Source organism: Sardina pilchardus, chromosome 11, assembly GCF_963854185.1.
Source record: "Sardina pilchardus chromosome 11, fSarPil1.1, whole genome shotgun sequence".
Lineage (NCBI taxonomy): Eukaryota > Metazoa > Chordata > Actinopteri > Clupeiformes > Clupeidae > Sardina > Sardina pilchardus.
Window position 1 is genome coordinate 24,534,513 of NC_085004.1, and position 20,366 is coordinate 24,554,878.

A 20,366-nucleotide genomic window follows, 5' to 3' on the forward strand; every position below is an offset into this window, starting at 1 on the left:
ACCTACGATTATAACCAATCAGGTAATTTTATGTTGGTTTTAAGTGATTGACAGCTTGGTGAGTGAATAGAAATTCTGATACGAGGTATAAACCAATAGCAACTTAGAATCAATTCACCGTGGGTTGGACCTTAGTGGAAAGAATGTTGCTTTAAAAATGCCAGACGATTCGGAACTCTAACCAGTTGGTGAGTTTGATTTCGTAGAGAAACTGAGGTCAAATTGCATTGTTGAAAAGAATGATGCTTGTATCGACATTACATGTTATGTAGGTCAGTATCGTCCATATATTTTAACTTCTCCTCGTGTTCTTACAAAACTTTGAGATGCCACTCCCGTCCGCGAGATCGTCTACACTTTCTACAGTCTATGTCAATCCCTGGGTATCTGCAACGTTGCTTACGATTTGACCTGTCAACGAATGTTTGAGGTTTCCTAATATCATGAAGTATGTGACGGCAAATATGTATAAGTAAATATTTAACAAACTAGTTTGTTTGTTTGTTTAGGTTGTTAAACTACTCAGAGGGCGTCAGCGAATCATATTATAGATTCTATATACAAGAACCAATCACAAATCGTCTTTGCTAAATTTCACTGCCGCACAGCATGCTTGTGTGAGATGAAGTTCGCTGGTATTTTTCTAAGAGATTAGCTTCAGACAGACCGCATACAAGTCAAAGTTAGCATTGAGAGCTAAACAATGAGCATTCGCTGATTAATTGCGAGTAATAATTGCATGAAGGCGTTCATGAGGTACAATGTAATGCTAGTTTGACACCTCCGACACAGTTACCAATTGTACACTGGATTAACAAAAGCTGGTCAGCTTTGAATACAAGCGATATCTTCATTCCTCTGTATGGTAGGTCAGCTACAATCATTTAACGTTAATGTCAGCTGTTCTAGTTAGCGTAAGCGAGCGACTGCTAAACCTCTTTGCACAGACAATTAGTAAGATAACACTTACGACACAACACATTTGATTAGTGCCACTAATAGTTTAATTTAGATCTAGTGTTAGTATATTGCCTTTAAGCCTTGTGTCTGCTACGTGTTTTCTGACTAGTTACTGTGCAGCATGCTAGCTAGCAAGCTATGTTACCATTGGAAGCGTATGTTACGCACAACCGGAGAGCCTGCTTTTTAACTTGGTTTGACCATATGGCTCATCGAATTAGTATTTAATTTCACATGTTCACTAATTAAGACTGGCTTTAAATCAACACCAGTGTCTTATTGTAACGTGTTTTTAGTCACGACTAATAGTGGTAAATGTTCGTGACGCGTCGTGGATCTTTGTTTTGGTGGCCAAAAATGACAGTGCAGCACACTCAGCCAACAGCTGTGCTTGCCCCTGAAAGACCATTTGGAATAGCTGCCGAAATAACTATTTCTTTTCTTTTTGCTCAATGTTGCATCGGCTATAGGTTTATATAGTGAAGTGTGATGTATGAGCTATGTTTCCATACTGTATCTTCATCTTCTCGACTTTATGCAGCCAGCGTCCCCTCCGGCTAGACGAGGACACGGACTCTCATCGCCTTCCCCATGAGTAATGAACCCTTTCTGGAGTATGTCGACAAATACTGGTCGTAAGGTAAGAAGAGGGTGGAGGTTACGATGACGTGAACAGTATGGTTTCTTCTTCTAGGCAATGTGCTGGACAAGCGGGTTATTATCCTAGAATAAAGTGTGGACTGTGTATGGTTCTGGATGTCTGCCTTTATCATTCTGTCTTAGATTCAGTCTTGTGAGTGCACCTTCCCCAGTGCAAGGGGTTGACCTCAGGAAATTATCAGAGCATTGAGCTAATTTACAACAGTACCCTGAGCAGACATAGGTGTACATCCTGGAATAAAGTTTGTTTAGTTAGCATCAGATGTTGACTTGATGTCATTTGCCCTTTAGATTAGTGGAGTGTAAAGCAATGTGCCATGTGACTTCAGTGGTAGATCACATGCAAACTCAGGGCTGGGGATTAAGATCAGTTTTGCAGGAGATTGAGTGCTTTGTATATGAGTAGATGTTAAGTCAAAGGACCATTCATCCTTATGGTAGAGTCGGTGCCATTGATTGTAACAAAGATTATACAGGCTATTATTGGGATATAGACAAGGCATATGGAGCCATTGTATGGTTTTCTTGATGAAATACTGTATGCGCCCAGTAGCAATCAAGGTGGAGGCAGTTTCTTTTATTTTTGGTCTCCTTTAGTCTAGTCATTTGCAGGTGGTTTAGTGCCCCCCCTGTTTTAAAATCCTAAATTCAGTCTGGCGTGTACAGTAGCCTTTGTATATGTAGTCCCCTGCTGTCCCCTCATGTTCGTGCCCATGGGACTGAAGCCCTCTCCTGCTCTCTCCACTCCTCTCCCGTGGAGAAGGGAAACAGATGTCTGCTGGGCCCCTGGAATCTGAGAGCGTAGTCAGAGAGCAAGGGGTATCACATGCCTCTGGTTCGTCTGGCCAGTCGCGGATAGCCTCGTGGCTTCACTGCCTTGCTAGTTGTCAGCCTTACCTCAGTGAATACACACACAAATTGAAGAAATGGGCTTGTGTTCCAACTGGAATCTTGATAGGCTAGTTTAGCCTAATGTTCAAACTTGAGTCTCGGTGCTAAGTTTGTTGATCTTGTTGATTGATATTGAAACTCATCTGGAAGAGTGGATTCTGGCATCTTTCAGTTGACATTCTCTAGCATAGCATAAGTTCACAGGAAATGGCAGGACTTTCAGAATCAGACAGATATTTTTTGCGCATTGCATATAGAGACCCATCCACACATTTCTGCAGAATTCAAAAAGATGTGTCAAAATGTGGTGCAATTTAATATAGGCCTGCTGCTTCAGACAAACACAAAATGGTGACTTTGGAGAAGAGATGGAATCATTGTTGGCTTTGTTTTTGAATATGCAGTGAAAACAAATGGAAAAAAAGGATGTAAGATGAAACCAAAGAAAAAGGGACACAGGAAATCTGTCTAGGCCATTACACACCGACCTGTAGCTTTTGTTATAGCTTATATTGTAAAGGTGTCGGGACTCCTTTTAGACCATGGGGAATCCATTTCAAACTATTTCATCTCTGTTGTGCTACATTCTATGGAGTTTTAACAGAAAGCTGTATGGCAGATGTACCACAGGAGTTGAGAGGCCTAACCCTGCGTGTTCTGTCTCTCCCGTTGTGGCAGAGGTCCGACAGCGAGGAACAGAGTGGGCAGGGAGAGCACAGAGCCAGCCCGGCCCGGCCTTCATTCGGAAAAAAGCAGCTCCCCTCCATCCCCAAGAACACAGTCCCCGTCACAAAGCCCCCATCCCCGGCCACCTCTGCGCAGTCTGCCAACGGCACACATGCCTCCTATGGGCCTTTCTACCTGGAGTACTCGTTACTGGCAGAGTTGTGAGTACACTCGTCCTTGAATGACCTTGCTCACCGTTTGACTTTTGACCAGACAGTTCAGAGATCGGAAAGTCTCCCACTAATGTAACTACTATTTGGGTGTGGTGGCGCGGCATTCTCGTAATTGTTTCCTGCTTACTTTTTTCTTGTAGCACACTTGTGATCAAGCAGAAACTTCCAGGCATTTATGTGCAGCCTTCCTACAGATCAGCCTTGAGTAAGGACAAATCCTGTGACACTTATGCTTTCAATGTTACAAAAAAAAAAAAGAGGACTGATTGATATATTTGTTAAAGGTGAATGACTGCTCCAATTATTTTTTCAGTGTGGTTTGGTGTCATATTCATCAGACATGGATTGTACCAAGATGGAGTTTTTAAATTCACCGTCTACATCCCTGATAACTACCCTGACGGAGACTGCCCAGTAAGTAACCTCATTAAATTGCAGGGAGGTCATCAATCAACACTGCTGATTAAAATGTTGGTGGTTATGATTGTCAAGCCTCTTTTCCCCTTCATTATTTCTCTGTTTTTCTTCATGAAATTCAATGTGTAGTGCTGTAGCATTCAAGCCCTACATTATCAGGCTTTGGCAAAGGGTTATTTAAAAGTCCTTAGACCCCTCTTTTTAATGTTCTGCACCGTCATGTGTAATTTGTTTATCTGCCTAGTCAACAAACACTAAAGCGCTTTTGGAAAGATGGTCCGCCGCATGATCGTTCTGTTTTGTTTCTCTTGGTTCATAGCGTAGCTGCAGACATGACTGTACTCACGGGGCCAGTTTCCCCATACATAAATGAGGCCTAAAATGCTTATTTTCAGTGGAGATCATCAAAGTTCTCCCAGTCTAGGACTAGGCTTAATCCATGTACAGGAAACCGGGCAATAATATACAGGATATAGTAATTACGAAAGAATGTGTTTGTGCTCAAACCAGGCGTGGCTCGCCTGCTAAATGCACCAGATTTGTTTCATTGATTTGTGGACTTGCATCCTGTTCAGTGACGAGCAGCATCAAGCAGATGTTATGTTGACAATGAGCAAGTGAAAGCAAGATGGCTGTGGAGAGACTCGTGCCATTGAAGCGCTGTATATCTCTACTCTGCCCAGTCCTCTCGGTGTGGCTGTCCTACTGTGAATCATTACATGACACGGTGCTGACTAACTGCACTGTGGGAATGCTGATGTGAGATGTCACATTTTACTGCCTCACCCCAGGGCAGATTCCCCAGAATGAAAACATGACTGGGGAGGTGGCTCATTGCGCTATCACTAGTGTGGGGCTTGGCACTTGACACTTGACGGAGCTGTTGCAACTAGTTATTAAATTAATATGTTGACAACGCTCAGTTTCTCAGGGTGCTGCAGGAGTGAGGGCATGAGCACGACTTGATCCTACTGTCAGGGACAGCAACAACTCTAGAATTTGTTTGTGAGCCAAAGCTTTGATGGTGGCTCAGCCTTCAGTTTTATTTAGTTGTTTTTATGGTGTTTACTTTCCTTTCAGCAAGTATTTGCATTCCAGATTATTTATTGCAGTACATGACTCACTTTGGGTCATATCAACAAAATAAATTGTGTGTATGCATTTGTGCAACTATTTTGTAAGGTTAGATAAAAATAGGTAGTTCATTAGTTAACAGTTGGTAATATTGGTATCTGCCCAAGAAACCCCAAAACATGTCTTGAGTTTGAATTTGGGGTTAATGCTGTTTTCCTCAAGGCCTCTCCCTTTGTTTTCGATAGAGGGTGGTGTTTGATATTCCAGTCTTCCATCCACTAGTGGATCCTGAATCAGGGGAGCTTGATGTCCGAAGAGCATTCACAAAATGGAGGTAGGCACTGCTGCTTTACACAAAGCCCGTTCCATGCACTTCATCATACTTTTTATGGTCAGTATTGTGATCTACTCTGAGGGGCCCATTTAGGACAATGATTGGCAAACATGCTCCTTAAGAAAAGTACACTCCTGCGTGAATTCAGATGGCCAGTTCGTCTAACACAGAGCAATGTGAATTCATGACTCTGCATGTAGGAAGTCCATAAATGCTGACTTGATTTCACTGTGGTAGCTTAAGTCCAAAGGGCAGTGTGCTAACTTGAGTGCTGTGGCCATCTTCTCTGGTGTCGGGCACTTTCGGCTGGCACTACTGGCAGTGGGCAGACCGCTACAATTCAAATGAGGGGGCTCAACAAAGCATGTTTTCTCCCTTGATGCCCAGTCCTTCATATTGGCTCAGGCTGTGCACAGTCCTCCAGATCTGAAAGCTTCAATCTCTCACTTTGACTTGGACGGAGTTGAGAGCCTAGGCCTATTTACCAACATGCTTGGTTGTTAGTAGTGTTTCCCTTGGCTGCTGCTGTTGTTGCCACGGCACTTTCAAAAGAAAAAAGAAAAAAAACCTCTTGCTATTTTTCTTTTTTCCCACAGGCGCAATCACAACCACATTTGGCAGGTCCTGATGTATGCACGCACAGTCTTCTACAAGATCAACACCATGGAGCCGCTTAACCCAGAAGCCGCTGTTCTGTGAGTTCCTCTTCCTCCCTCTTCGTCCCTCTTCCTCTGCTCTACCCTGCCATGTTGGCGCCGGGTGCGTCGGCAGGAATGTCCTGTATTTGGCCTTGGCTATTCCAATCCAGTCAGCTGTATTGACTGTATACTGAGCCTGCAATGATATATTTATCCAGAGTTTATTTAACGGTAGTTGCCTCTGATGTGACCTACTTTCAACCAACACAAAAGTGTCTCCCTCCCCATCCCCCAGATATATATATATATAATTGGATTATAAATGGTGTGATTTCATTGCTTATGAAGATGGTTAACTGGCAGGGTCTTTTTGATCTGAGGTGATGTAATTGTGCTATTCCTGTCTGCAATTTGTAGAGATGTTCCATTTTTAGTTCTGAAACCCAGAGGAGGACAGCCCATGGGAACAGCACAGTCCCTCAGATGGATCTGTGGAGTGGGGTTTTCTGATCACGTTGGAAAATGAGGTCTAGAGTTAACCTGTACTGAAGCAACTGTGCTTTGGTTTCAGAATAGAAATTACACATGGATTCCTCTGGGTTTTTTTTTTTGTATCCTCACATTGTTTTGAAACTCAAAGCATTTTCAGAATGCATATTTATGAGATGAACCTGTGCAATTTCATTCTCAAAGTGAATATATTTTATGTCAAGGACTGATATTCTCTACATAAATCGAACATGACGTTATAGCAACCCCTTCTAACAAAGGTCAGAGGAGACGTACAGTAATGTCCCGCTCTCTGGATTGAATTAGACCAGAAAGCTCCACTCCCTGACTGTTGCTGTGAAAGGCCTCTTTCACTTGGCCACGGAGGCTGTAGATGCCACTGGCGCGTGTGACTCATTGCGTCTGTTTTTGTGCTCAGGTATGACAAGGACGTGCAGCTCTTCAAAAGCAAGGTGGTGGACAGCGTCAAGCTATGCAACAGCCACCTCTTTGACAAGCCCAAGATCGATGATCCCTACGCAATAAGGTGAGTAAAACCTTGTGCAAGTAATTTCAGATTTTGCCCAAAATGGGTTTGGATGAATTGTTTTTGCAAGAATATAAAGTTGTTGTTGAAATAATTGTTGTTCCTAAGATGGACACTGCAATCATTGTATACGTTTCTCGAAATCATTCTTTGTTTTAGTTTCTCCCCATGGAACCCAACAGTCCACGAGGAGGCGAAGGAGAAGATGTTCACACATAAAGTGAGTGCTCACGATGCACCACCCTGCCGAAAAAGTAAAAAATTTTCACACATTTCCCACGCGCCATCTGTGAACACAATATTGAAAACGCAAACTTGAGTGCATGCTTGCATGTTTCCTCCTCGTGACCAAACACAAGTGCACGACTTTGCCTGCATGTTTCAGAGTGCAACCCTTCAAGATGACCTGTAGTTCCAGAGCATGATATTGCTTGTCTCATTTGGGGTAGGCGGGTGGGAGGTGTTTCCGGAAAGTCACTGATGTCGTGTTTTTTTTTTCTTTCTCCATAGAGACGACCTGAGGATCACCACAAGGGCCTACAGGTGTCCGGCCTGTCATGGGTGAAGCCTGGATCCACGCAACCCTTTAGCAAAGAGGACAGCACTCTTCAGACTTAAGCCTGCAGTTGCCTCGTCTGGCCACTAGAGGGAACGGCAAAGCATGAGGATGTTGGATCAACTTGTGCTGCCTGGGAACCTTGCCCTTGTTTTGAAGCAATTGTATGGACTTCATTTTCATTTGCGAAAACACTCTCGCTCAGCTTTAAAAAGAAACACATACAACAACAAACAAATGTACTATAGACATCTGCTGAAACCGCTTTAGAACTAAAATGAACGCCTGCATTTGCGTATGTAGATCAACTATGACAAAACTGGATGTCTTAGCAACACCAAGGCTGGAAAGCAATCAAACCTGCATAGAGCTTGTACCTTAGAGTAGATCATTTTTGTTACTTGCACATATTTGGGTTGCACATGGGTTTTTTTTTTTGTCGTTGTCGTCGTTTGTTACTTTGATTTCAGAAGCAACAGACCACCTCACCTTCAGTGTAAGTGACATAAATGTCAGATACTCAATCACAAATGAACGTAACAAAACGGTGAACCTAGTTCATTATAAACACATTAAGAATGTTCTGAAGGGCTCAGGTTTGACACAAGAGGTCTTGATATAGCAGTTTGAACTTGGTGAGCTTAAAGCTTTTTAGTTGTCGTCCCCTCCCGCCCTGCCCCTCCTCTCCAAATTTAGTTAGAATCTTCCCTATGAAGTTGCTTTGAAATGGGACTTTCAAATGGGAAATAATGGGAAAACACGACTTCTCTTTTTTATTTTATTTCATCCATACTGTGTAATAAACTATACTGTGTATTAAATAGGTTTTAATATATGACTCAGATCAAGCAAACCATTTTAAGAAAATAAGTTATATATGATCATTTATCGTTCAGCATTGTAATTCTCTTTGAATGTGTCTTGATCTTAATTAAATGGTTGAAGAGTTTTTGATGTGTAAATATAGCAGCTCTTGTATGGAAGTGGCTAACCTCATTAGAGGTAGTGATTCTATCTGAGAACCTTGTCTTTAGGATGTGTTTTTGTTTTTGTTTTTTGTTTGTTTGTTTATTTTCTTCTCCACACTACATTTTGAACTTTTTTCTTCCAGCTCACCTGTTCCATTTTTTTTGCTTTCCTACAGTATATGATTTGACTCTACAGACTGTTTTTGAAAGGCTGTGCTGTGAAGAACGGTTTGCGTTTTTAAAAATGCTATTCTCTGAAGGCAAATAAAACATTTTAAGCCATCTTGTTGAATTTAATTTGAGTGATTTTGTAGTGTTAAAGATGCAGTTCAGAGATTTGGTCTAAAACAAGTCAAAAGGCAAAAACCTGACTAACACCAACACTCAACATGCACCTCAACATACTAATTGTCTACCCTTAAAGGCCCGGACTCAATATTTCAGACATGTGAGCTTGATCTAAACCTGGTAGCTCAACATAAACCTTAGATCTACTGGAGCTAGTCAGCTGGTAATGTTCAGAGGCTAAACTAAATAAGGTGAATTCACATTTAGCCAGTACAACAACTGGACAATTCCCAACGATTAGACCTGCCCAATGTTTTAAGGAGATGTTAAAATACAGAATTATTTTCCATTGCCTTTTATTCATCTGTTGACTTTCAGTATAGGAGCTATATACAATGATTATTTTGTTGCTGTGTCTCATTTTATTTTGTTTTTATTTACATAATAGTTTGGTTTGTTTTTATTTAATTCATTTGGTCTTTGCTGTTTATATAACTCTTATGTCATCATTAACTGATAGTGTCCTATAAAATGTAAAGCACATTGAATGATTGTGTATGATGATGTGCTAAATAAATTTGAACTTGAACACAATCACAGCTGATTAAACCTTATTATGCTAAATTGTGTGTTTTGGCAATATTGACAGTGTCCTCTAAAAATGTAGATTTCACAGGGTACACTGTACAGTAGGAATGGCTGTAGTGCTTGCAATCTTAAATTAAAATGAGCCTGAAGATTATGTTAAAGCTGTTGCCTAAAAACTTTATCTTTATAATTGCTCTTGCTCAGTACACTGTTACTATAATTGTTACTTCAACAAAGTAAGTCTGTAGAAAAGCAGACTTCCAGCAAAAATGGGGTTCATAGCGCAATTTTCTGTTTGCATGGATGTGCACATGGTATATTTCTTCTGTAAAGATGTGTTAATGCTGTGTATTCAAATGTCGAACATCCAAGACTGGAAAAATGGCCCTTCAGGATCAATGCAGGCTGGTGTACTTAAAAATCATATGGATGTTCCGGAATAAGGGAAAATAGGCTGTATACATTTTAACCTATACAGCACAGACAGACTCTCAAACCTTATAGTTTATGAGTAACTAGCAGGGATGGATCACTAAACAGCCCTATATACTGGGCCCAGACCCAGGGGCCCTGAAGCTCAAGCCTCTGCGTCACTAACTATGTGATAGATAATTTTACTATGTCTGATAAATAATTTTGTATGTTTGTGCGCAAATAAAGACAAGGACCAGTGAATTCCAAGGACAACACAATTGTATTATCTTTGCAAAGAGAGAGAATGATACAACACAAAATGGTTCATACCAGACTCTGATAATTTTAGTCTGGGGCCTCCTTTTATACCAGGGTTGACGTATCTATACAAGAGTTTACGTATCTAGGGTCTCTAGTTTGCCCTTTGACATGATCACATGGCTAAAACTTGGACAATAAGCCCTGGCCTTTGTCCCACCAAACATGTGTCTGAGAGAACCTTTCAAACAGACCATTACTTCTGAATCAACAACAAATACAGAACTTGTGGTCAAGAACTTGGGCCTAGGGAAACTTTCGGTTCCCTTAGATAAATCAGGTAAAAGGGACTACACAACAAGTGTTGAAACCTTATCTTGTGCACAAAAGTACAAAGAGTACAAAAACATCTGATTGGCACATTAAGATACAAATGAACAGACCTCTCCATGAAAAAGATGAACCCTCGGCCACAAAGCACGACCACACAGAACACAGTCTACACATGCAACTACACTCTTCCCCACTCACGATGGCCAACAATTCCCCCATCCAATGGAAAGGAACACACATACCATCAATCACTGTAGGGGAACATAAATACCCGATCAACAATTGTACCCAATCACACTTGTAATATGCTTTTTCAGATTATCAATATAAATGAGAATACAATGTTTCAATAATTTCTCCAACACTATGATATCTGTATAGGGCACCTCAGTCAAATAACACGGGTTATGTTATGTTATATACTGTATCTTAATAGGGCGCAATCATACTATGGGTTATGTTATTCCTCTGATATTTGAATAGGGCTCCTCAGTCAAATAACAGATAATCATGCTGTGTAATTGCCATCTTTTTTTAGCTATTAAGACACACCCCGACAGTAGTGTTAATCCACTTTCATATCATCTTTAACTAGGTCATCCATTTCTTGGCTGTCCACAGTCATTTAGGATGCAGTCCTGTATAGATTTGGAAGGGCCCTCCTCCAGGCAGTGGCGCCAGCAGAAAGGGCCACTGGAAATAGTAGGGTGGCACCAGTCAGCGGCGGTCCGTTTTTTTTTTTTTTTTTACATACACGTCAATATCGCGGGAGTCTGCACCTCTATCCAGTTTTCGCAGATGGTTTTCACCCAAAGGGAGGCGAATTCCCGGAAGTAGAAACACCTATGGAGCTGGTGATATGCTTGGCTAACCCCACAGGACGCCCATTCATTCAAGATTTTTTTGAAGTCCCATAACTTCATGTAACATGTGTTCTGTGTAGTCGTTGTAACTTATATTTCCTAGGAGTTGAAGACAAAACCAATGAATCACTTTCTCATACATAACGTTGTTTTCCTGTAAAGAAGTATAGTTAGCAAGTAATAATATCATCACTCGCAGTCACGGCGCAGTAATCTCATCACTCTTGCACTTTCAGTTTCACTTTGGAGTGAGGATATTACTGTGTGCCAAGTCTAAGTGCTCCCAAGTGTTATTCCGCCACACAAAAGTTATCCCTCTCTTACCTGCTTAGAAATGCACCACGTTTTATTTTGTCTCACCATACTTGGTCGTCTGACTACTCGTGTAACTTAATACATGGAGAACATGGAAAACATGGAGGTGTTTGGTCGCTTCTAACTTCATCTCTGTTTGGATCCTAATGAATGAACTGGGCTAGCTAAGTGCTATCAAAGTACGCCAGAGCCAGTGAATGCACGCATTGGCTGGTGTACTCCCTTAGTCTCAACTCGTCTTAGTTAAGGGAATAACGTAGTTTAATATGAAAAAACGGTGAAGTGTTCCAAGCCAACCAACTTTAATACCCCGGAACAAAAAAGTTTTGCTTAATTGGGGGTTTCTGCACAGAGTTCTAACCTGGTAGAGCCAGTCATGTGAGTTTCACCAGAGACACTTATATATGACTTTGGTTTCACTCTTTACTTCAATCTAAAAAATATCCAGTGCTACCTGTTCTACCACCCTTGACCCAACCCAGTTCCCTCCATTTAAGAGCAGGTTGTGGTGTTCAGTGCCATCATAGCTTCCAGGAAGAGTGTCATAAGTCATAACATTGAGCTAACAGCATGGCTTCCTCGTGGCCTCCAGATGAATTTGTTTGCTCAGTGTGTTTGGAACTGCTGCGCGACCCAGCTACGCTGCCTTGTGGACACACATATTGCATACTCTGCATTAAGAAGCATTGGGACCAAGGGGCATCTACAAACTGCTACAGTTGCCCCCAATGCAGGAAAACGTTTAATCCTCGACCATCTTTATCCATAAGTACCGTGCTGCATGAGGTCGTGAAGAAATTAAGAGTACGATCACAGCAGCAAACTGAGCCAAAACCCAAAACCAGAGAGGAGATGCTGAAATGTGAGTATTTTGGACTATAGACATACACTAAACAATAGATATGCCTTGTGTTTACATTCTGCAGGAAAAAAATAAAGCTTATGTTAAAATTACCTTTTGGCAATATGATTATGAACATCAGCTCACCTTGTTTATTCTGAAAAAAAAAAAAGTTTTTGCCTTTTCTAAAATGTTTTTTTGAAAATGTATGACAATGTTGATCACTTGTCTCTTGAGCTCTTCAGGGGCCTGTACTATGAAGCGGGATTACTGGCTTACTTCGAGAGTAGGCCTAAGTGGATCACATGTGGCTTCCCGATTAGTTTTTAGAGACCGATATTATTCTACATATATTCTCTATGAAAGTTATAGATTCTCAGCCGAGGGGATTCGTTACATTAGTCAGCTGATAGAGGCAGATGTCTCTAATGTCACCCACCGTAGCAATGCCCTCATGATAATGTTGCTTTTGTTAATTTTGCCAGTGGACAATGTATTCCATCGGTGATGCAGCTGAACATCTGAGCAAGAATACTGTATGTCGTATGATTCGCAAAGTAGCCTACTTGCTTTATCTAAACTATTGAACGCAATATAACCACAATCAGAAAAACCTGCCAAATAATCGGCCTTCCGTTATTATTTGTGATGGCCAACTCTGCTACTGTAGAACACTCTGGTGCCTTTCCTCCTCCATAACCCTGGTTCTTTGATAACATGAGTGAGGTGTCTCACTATTGGATACGCCCCAGCCCGTATTCCTCAGAAGCCTTATATCATTACGCCAGCCCCATTGGCTGGCACCTGTGACGCGTGTGACCGAGGGGGCAGACCCCGCCCTCTTTTATATGGGAATGCACAGCGTCACTTCGTCATTCAAAACAAGCAAACCTCTTCCTCGCTTCGCACAGCAAGGAGGGTAATGCGGTGAGACACCTCACTCATGCTATCAGAGAACCAGGGTTATATGCAAATAACCTAATGTTCTCTTTCAAGCATTCGTTTCGTTGTCTCAATATGGGATAACGTAGCTCCCGTATTGCACAAAAGCCTGTCTCGAATACCGCAACTGCCAACGTACAAGGACTAAGAGCCCACAGGGCCCGACCTCGATGCACCAACCCCAAGCACTGCGTGCGCAACAGATGCTGCGCTGCGGTGACATCAAGTCTGTAAAATCTGACGAAGGATTGGTTGGAAGACCACCCTGCTGACCTACACACAACGTCGTCCATATAGACACACCTTCAAACAAGGCCCATGATGATGCTAGACCCCGCGTGGAATGTGCACGCACGCACACCAGCTGGCGCCACCAGGCCCTTGCTGGAATAATATGCCAAACAAATCGCATCCACAATCCAATGTGAAAGCCGCTGCGTAGGAATAGGCTTGCCCGTATAAGACTTTGCCCATGATACAAAAAGCTGATCGCTCTGCCCAAAAGTCGCCGTCCTATCCACATAGATCCGGAGGGCTCGGAGAATCAAAAGGCGGAGGCTGAAAAGCCGTCAGCTCCAATGGTACGCAGGGCTTAATAACTTTAGGCATAAACGCCTAGCCTGGCACGCCCTCCCAGTGACGTAACACCTTCGGCGTTGCTGTCGCTGGTCTGGTCAACTGCTAATCGGGAAGGATTTCTGAATTCCCCAAATCCTTTGGTCGAGAACCAATCAACTTTCAGCAGCTCCAACGGCTCTGGGTAGAGGCGTGTTCAAGGCAGAGGAAAGAGTGTTGTTATTGGTTTAAACTCAGCAAACCGCTTTCTGACATCGACCAGTAGCAAATCGAGGCACTTAAAGGAGGGGGGTCAACCAAGCGCTTGGAGAAACCGTGTAGCACAGGCTATTGGTCAGACTAAAGTCTCGCAGAGCCTTTCAAGTCGATGGCAATCAGGCTAATAAACACCGGATTCGGACGTAATGACACTCGGCAATCACCAGGTGCAAATTGCTGACATGAAGGGTGTACTGAGAGAGCGTGCAATTCACTAACACACTTTGTTGACGCCAAAGCCATTAACAAGGCTGTCTTGAAAGACAATGTTTTAAAATCAACGTCCATCAATGGCTCGAATGGGAGGCCCGAAATCACCTCCAGCACCATGGACAAGTCCCATGACGGAGCTAGCGGTTTAGAGACCAGTAAAGTCCTGTGCGCTCCTTTCATAAATGGAACAACTAGTGGGTGTTGACCCACTGATTTGCCCCCAATGCCTACATGGCATGCAGAGATCGCGACCAAAAACACTTTTATGGTCGAGAAGGCTTTGCCCTTGTCAATGAGATCTTGTAGGAAAGATAAAATCGTGAAGATGGAACATTGATACGGTATCTCATCCGTAGTCACACACCATCATTCACTGAGCGATGTGGAGGATGGTTCCTCCTTCTCCGAAGCCTGGTTAATGAGGATTTATGCGCCTGAGCACTCTATAGGAAAGGTGAATCGTCGAAGTCGTCCCCATCGTCTGATACAAGTAGGTCCGAGTTCCCTTCGAAATCGTCACTATCCTCCGACTCCACTTCCTCCACGTCTTGCAACAGGGGGTCGTAGGCATGGACCTGCTCGCTCCAGCTCTGAACAACCGTGGTGGGTTGCTGTGCCTGGGTGACATTGCTGTCTGCCGGGCGGTAGCTTGGGCGATGTTAGCCATCGATAAAAGAGGGTCGGTGCCTGTTAAGCTAGCCTGGCACGTAGCCTACGGCGCAAGCTTTTCGTTGTGAACCGGACACAGTGTTCGCACGAGTCTGTGTTATCTAATGCTGCCTGGGCATGTTACAGCAATAGGCATGAAGAACAAGCCGGGTGCGTATCCTTGCTGGATATCTTGTTTCCACCAGCACACAGTCGGCCCACGTCTTCACTTTCGCCCTCTGTGGTGGGAATGTTCTGCATTGCTGCAGCCATTTAGCTTGGTGTGCTAAATGCACGAATGGGGTTAGCTGGTGTGCTAAGATCCAAAACTCCTGGTCCGTCATAGTGTTAACTTCGGGTAGACCATGCTAGCCGTGAGGCTAGGAGTGAAGATCAGTTGTTTGGTTACAATCCGGATAGCTCGACAATAGCTCTGGCAGCTTTGCAGCCAGAGGTTCGCCTTAGTTCTCCTGGTTGAGTGTATGCCAGCGCCCGGTGATGGAGTTGTGGACTCCAACTGTGGACACTAGCTACTCTACAGAAGTACGGGAGTCGAGACAATAGCTACTCTACAGAAGTAAGAAAAGAGAAGAGAGAAAGCTTCTGGTGTGAAGCGAGAAGAGGATTTTGAATGACGAAGAGACGCTGTGCATTCCCAAACAAAGGAGGGCGGGGTCTGCCCCCTCGGTCACACACGTCACAGGTGCCAGCCAATGGTGCTGGCGTAATGATATAAGGCTATAAGAGTGGTTTTTAAAGGGATATTCCGCCATTTTTGGAAATACGCTCATTTTCCACCTCCCTTCGAGCAAAACAATCGATATTTACCTTGTTCCCGTTCATCCAGCCATTCTGTGAGTCTGGCGATACAACTTTTAGCTTCAGCCTAGCATAGATCATTGAATCGGATTAGACCATTAGCTTCTCGCCTGCTAGCTTCATGTTTAAAAGTGACTAAGATTCCCCTTGATTTTGGCGATAGAATTAGATCAGTCAAGATGAACATCATGCCTAGATTACTGTATCTTTTTTGTCACTTCCTATAGATATTCCCCCAAAACAATTCAGAGAATGGAATAGACATATTTCACTATTCATATGGAATAAAAAGAGGCCTAGAGTAAAATTTTCCACACTTCAGCTATCAAAGGAAAAGGGGGGCTTGGCTCTCCCATCCTTAAAGGATTACTATACATCAGCTCAGCTAAGGCCACTTATATGCCTGTGTAACCCATCTTATGAAGCCAAATGGAAAGATATAGAGACATCTTTGACAGATGCTCCGATACAATCATTAATAGGCTGTGTTGACAATGATAAGGAAAAATCACAGACAGAGAGCCAATGGGTGAACTTATCATTGAAGATATGGGCTGACGTAGTTAAACGCTCTCAGCTTCAGCGAGAGGTAAAATTACTCAGGTGGCCTGCGTACGACCCTGACTACAAGCCGTCATTGTATGATCTCAGATATAGACAATGGGTTTATCTTGGCATTACATCTCTATGCACAATAGTTAAAAACAGGGCACTTCATAGCTTTGAACATCTATCAGGTTTATGGGCTGAGTAAAGGGGATTTCTACAGGTACTTACAAATCTCTGATTATTTTGGTAAAGAGGTTAAGGATCCTAACCAGAGGGAATTGTCAACTGTGGTCCAGATATTTGTTGATGCCTATAACAGCAGGAAGTGTAAAGGACTGATAAGCAGACTGTACCATGGCATCACATCACTTAAAAAGGACTCCACTGAGTATGTGAAGCAACGCTGGGAAAAAGAACTGGACATTGAAATAACAGAGGACATGTGGATGAACGCTTGGAAAATACAGTCCTCTACTACGAACTCATTTGGTTGGAGAGACTTTTGTTGGAAAAATGTGATTCGCTTTTTTATCACTCCTAAACAAAAAGGTAAACAAACAGACACTCAGCTGGGGTGCTGGAGGGAATGTGGAGAAAACATGGTAGACCACGCCCATGTATTTTGGCAGTGTCCCTCAATCCAGACCTTTTGGAAGGAGGTGTCAGAAGTCATTGTTAAGGTTTTGGGCTTTAGTGTGGATGTAACATTCATTTATCTTTACCTGTGCCATTTCCCTGAGGGATTGTCCAGAGACGATGTATCTTTTAAAAATTCTGTTGGCAGCTGGGAAAAAGGCTATCACAAAATATTGGCTTCAGAAAGACGCTCCTACTGTGAGTACCTTTGTTGGTATTGTGAAACATTTACACCTCCTTGAGCAGATGACATATTCTATACGGCTCCAAAAAGAGATTGGAGAGAAGAGATGGGGGAAATGACCTAGATTTGTCATTGTAATCTAATTGATCATACCTTTCTGATTATAACCGGTACACATTATCTCTATGACCTCATGCTGTTTTTGTTTTTTGTTTTGTTTTATTTTCTGTTTTTCCCTCTGTAGCATTTTCTTTCCTTGTTTAACCCTATACTGTTTCTGTGAGAAAAAAAAACTATACTAGCACTGTACTGTCCATGGATTGCTGGTAGAGGCTCACATGCCATCTGTAATCTTCTTGTAACTTGACAGGATTGTTCTGTGGGTCAGTATACAGTGCTGTGTTCATAAATAAAAAGTTAAAAAAAAAAAAAAAGTGACTAAGATTTCTGGTAATTTTCCCATTTAAAACGTGTCTCCTCTCAAGTTAAAAAGTGCAGTAAGACCAACTGAAAATGAAACCTGGCGTTTTTCTAGGCTGATTTGACATGGAACTACACTCTCATCTGGCGTAATAATCAAGGCAACTTGCAGACTACTGGCACTATACTGCTTGTTGTCTATGGGGACTATTTTCAGATGCTGCGTACGATATTACTGCGCCTATGGTACGTTTGCAAGTTGCCTTGATCATTACGCCAGATGAGAGTGTAGTTCCATGTCAAATCAGCCTAGAAAAACGCCAGGTTTCATTTTCAGTTGGTCTTATTGCACTTTCTAACTTGAGAGGAGACACATTTTAAATGGGAAAATTACCAGAAATCTTAGTCACTTTTAAACATGAAGCTAGCAGGCGAGAAGCTAACGGTCTAATCCGATTCAATGATCTATGCTAGGCTGAAGCTAAAAGTTGTATCGCCAGACTCACAGAATGGCTGGATGAACGGGAACAAGGTAAATATCGATTGTTTCGCTCGAGGGAAGGTGGAAAATTAGCGTATTTCCAAAAATGGCGGAATATCCCTTTAATTCCTCGCAACTTTTAGATGCATTCCTTATCCATAAAATAAGGTGATCGCGTCATCATTACCAATGAAGATAACCAGGCTTTGTCAACCCTGGTTTAGCAAAGTAACCCTGGGTTATATCTGGGTAGGTTAAACTCCCTTCGTAGTACAGGGCCCATGTCTAGCCTTGGTGGGACTTGCGTTCATGTCAGGCAAAGCGCTTTTGGGACTTATTGAGTGTTTTTGTTTGTCTGTGTTATTTTATTATTTGTTAATTTTGTTTGTCTGTCTTTGTATGTTTTAGTGTCACAGGTAGCATTTACGCCGCTCCGTCTGGCATTATTTGTTTTGTGTAGCGATTTGTCATTTTGTAAATTTGTTTGTTTGTCTTGGTGTCACGGGCACGCTGGCGACTACGCCGCTCCGTCTAGCATCGTTTGTCTTGTATGTTGTTTGTTTTGTTTTGTTTTGTTGTCTGATTGTTTGTTTTACAGCACTTTGGTCAACTGCTGTTTTTTAAATGTGCTATTACAAATACATTGACATTGACATTGACTTAGTATATACATATACATACATACATATACAGTATATTCCAAGATTATGCATGCATTGTACATGAAAATATCACTTTAGATCTCATTGGTATTGTTGTTTTATTGCTTCGCCATTCAGTTCGATGTAGGCTTACACTGGACCTGAACACAGCATATCGCCACATCGGCATCTCTGATGAGGACCGGAAGGCCACTCTGCGGGCGGAGGTGGTGGATGCATCTGTGCACCCCGACCGCTTCCTTTACTGGAGGCAGGTGCTGTGTAGGGAATCCCTGGCTGGAGGTCCCTGCTACTGGGAGGTGGAGTGGACAGGCCAGAAGGTACTGAAAATACCAGTGCAGTGAGACTTTTTGAAAAATGATTAGCTTTATTAGCTAAATTATTATTAAAAGGATTAACCACCAAGAATGTGTTCTCAGATATCTGTGAAAGTGATATTCAACACGCTATTCCCAGTTTAGTTAGTTGAGTGCCACTTCTAAAATGCGAAAATATGAGGAAGACTTAGGACAACTGAATAACATCTTCCTCCATGGACATGTGTGGTCACAAGCAGGCCAACCTAGATATCTTGAATAGCCCTGAGGGCTTTTCTCGGGCCAAAATGACCCTAAATAGAGTGTACTCTTGCTCAGTACTGTAAATCTGTGTGTTCTATCCCCCCTTCTCTCTCTCTCTCTCTCTCTCTCTCTCTCTCTCTCTCTCTCTCTCTCTCTCTCTCTCTCTCTCTCTGTGACACATTACACGCTAGATACAAGTGGCATAGTTCCCAATCTGCTGATATGGAGACACTTAATAAAGAACTTTGATTAAGATAAATAGATGTATTTTTCACAGCTAAAACTTTTGAACATCTCAGTCCTAATAGCAATTCTCTGTCATGTAGGTGACTGTCGGTGTGACCTACAGAGAGCTGGAGCGGGCAGCCAGTGATAACAGCTCCAGGCTGGGCTATAACCCTTTCTCCTGGGGCCTCTACTGGTCTGGCTCAGCCTTCTCCCTCTGGCACAATGGCAAGGAGACTCCCCTGGCAGGCCCCAAAGCTAACAGGATTGGCATCTACCTGGACCAACAGGAGGGGCTGCTGGCCTTCTACAGGGTCTCCGATGGAAAAGCAGAGCTCATCCACAGTCTCAGGGAAAACTTCACCGGTCCGCTCTTCCCCGGATTCAGGTTTTGGACTGGACATGTCACGATCACCATCTCTGAGCTGGAGTAAAGATGTGGGACATGGAAGTGCCAGTTACTTATATGCCAGAAAAAAAAAATGTTGTATATTGTACACCATGCTTGTATATTGTATTTGTATTTTATTAAAAAAAAAAAAATAACAAAAAACAATTAACAAGAATGTTAGTTTTATGGATTTATGGAATTAGAAGTGCAACAACAAAAAAACCAACATGAAACTAGAAAAGTACAGAGAGCGCAAACCTCCGCCAAACAAACCCTGATGAAAACATAACCTTGGTAGAGATAAAAACACACTACATCAAAGACCAAACATTTAATACTGTTACAGGAATGCACAACAATGTTTGATGCATTCCTAATACAGGATATGAAAATATTAGCTTAAATGTGGCTGCATTTTTTTTTAATTATTATTATTTGTACTCAATCAGATCTCAAAATAACTAAACAA

The 20,366-nt window shown here is 42.4% G+C and overlaps 2 protein-coding genes across 5 annotated transcripts; both read left to right on the top strand.

The window, feature by feature from the left end:
* Positions 1–67: 67 nt before the first annotated feature.
* aktip (akt interacting protein) lies at positions 68–8,715 on the top strand. Of its 4 annotated transcripts, none has more exons than XM_062548518.1 (10): positions 68–188; positions 1,502–1,600; positions 3,190–3,398; positions 3,551–3,615; positions 3,724–3,824; positions 5,147–5,235; positions 5,832–5,930; positions 6,802–6,909; positions 7,069–7,129; positions 7,420–8,715. In XM_062548518.1, exons 2-10 carry the CDS (start codon positions 1,559–1,561, stop codon positions 7,525–7,527), a joined length of 882 nt encoding a protein of 293 aa, XP_062404502.1. In that variant the 5' UTR covers positions 68–188; positions 1,502–1,558; the 3' UTR covers positions 7,528–8,715. The 4 variants fall into 4 exon arrangements, with proteins under 4 accessions (XP_062404502.1, XP_062404505.1, XP_062404504.1 ...); XM_062548521.1 differs by having other exon boundaries at positions 128–188; positions 7,069–7,163; XM_062548520.1 differs by having other exon boundaries at positions 138–272.
* A 3,316-nt stretch (positions 8,716–12,031) lies between these two features.
* LOC134095803 (E3 ubiquitin/ISG15 ligase TRIM25-like) lies at positions 12,032–20,036 on the top strand. Its single transcript, XM_062549491.1, has 3 exons — positions 12,032–12,354; positions 18,839–19,041; positions 19,608–20,036. The coding sequence occupies exons 1-3, from the start codon at positions 12,063–12,065 to the stop codon at positions 19,938–19,940; spliced, it is 828 nt and encodes a 275-aa protein (XP_062405475.1). The 5' UTR covers positions 12,032–12,062; the 3' UTR covers positions 19,941–20,036.
* Positions 20,037–20,366: the final 330 nt, after the last annotated feature.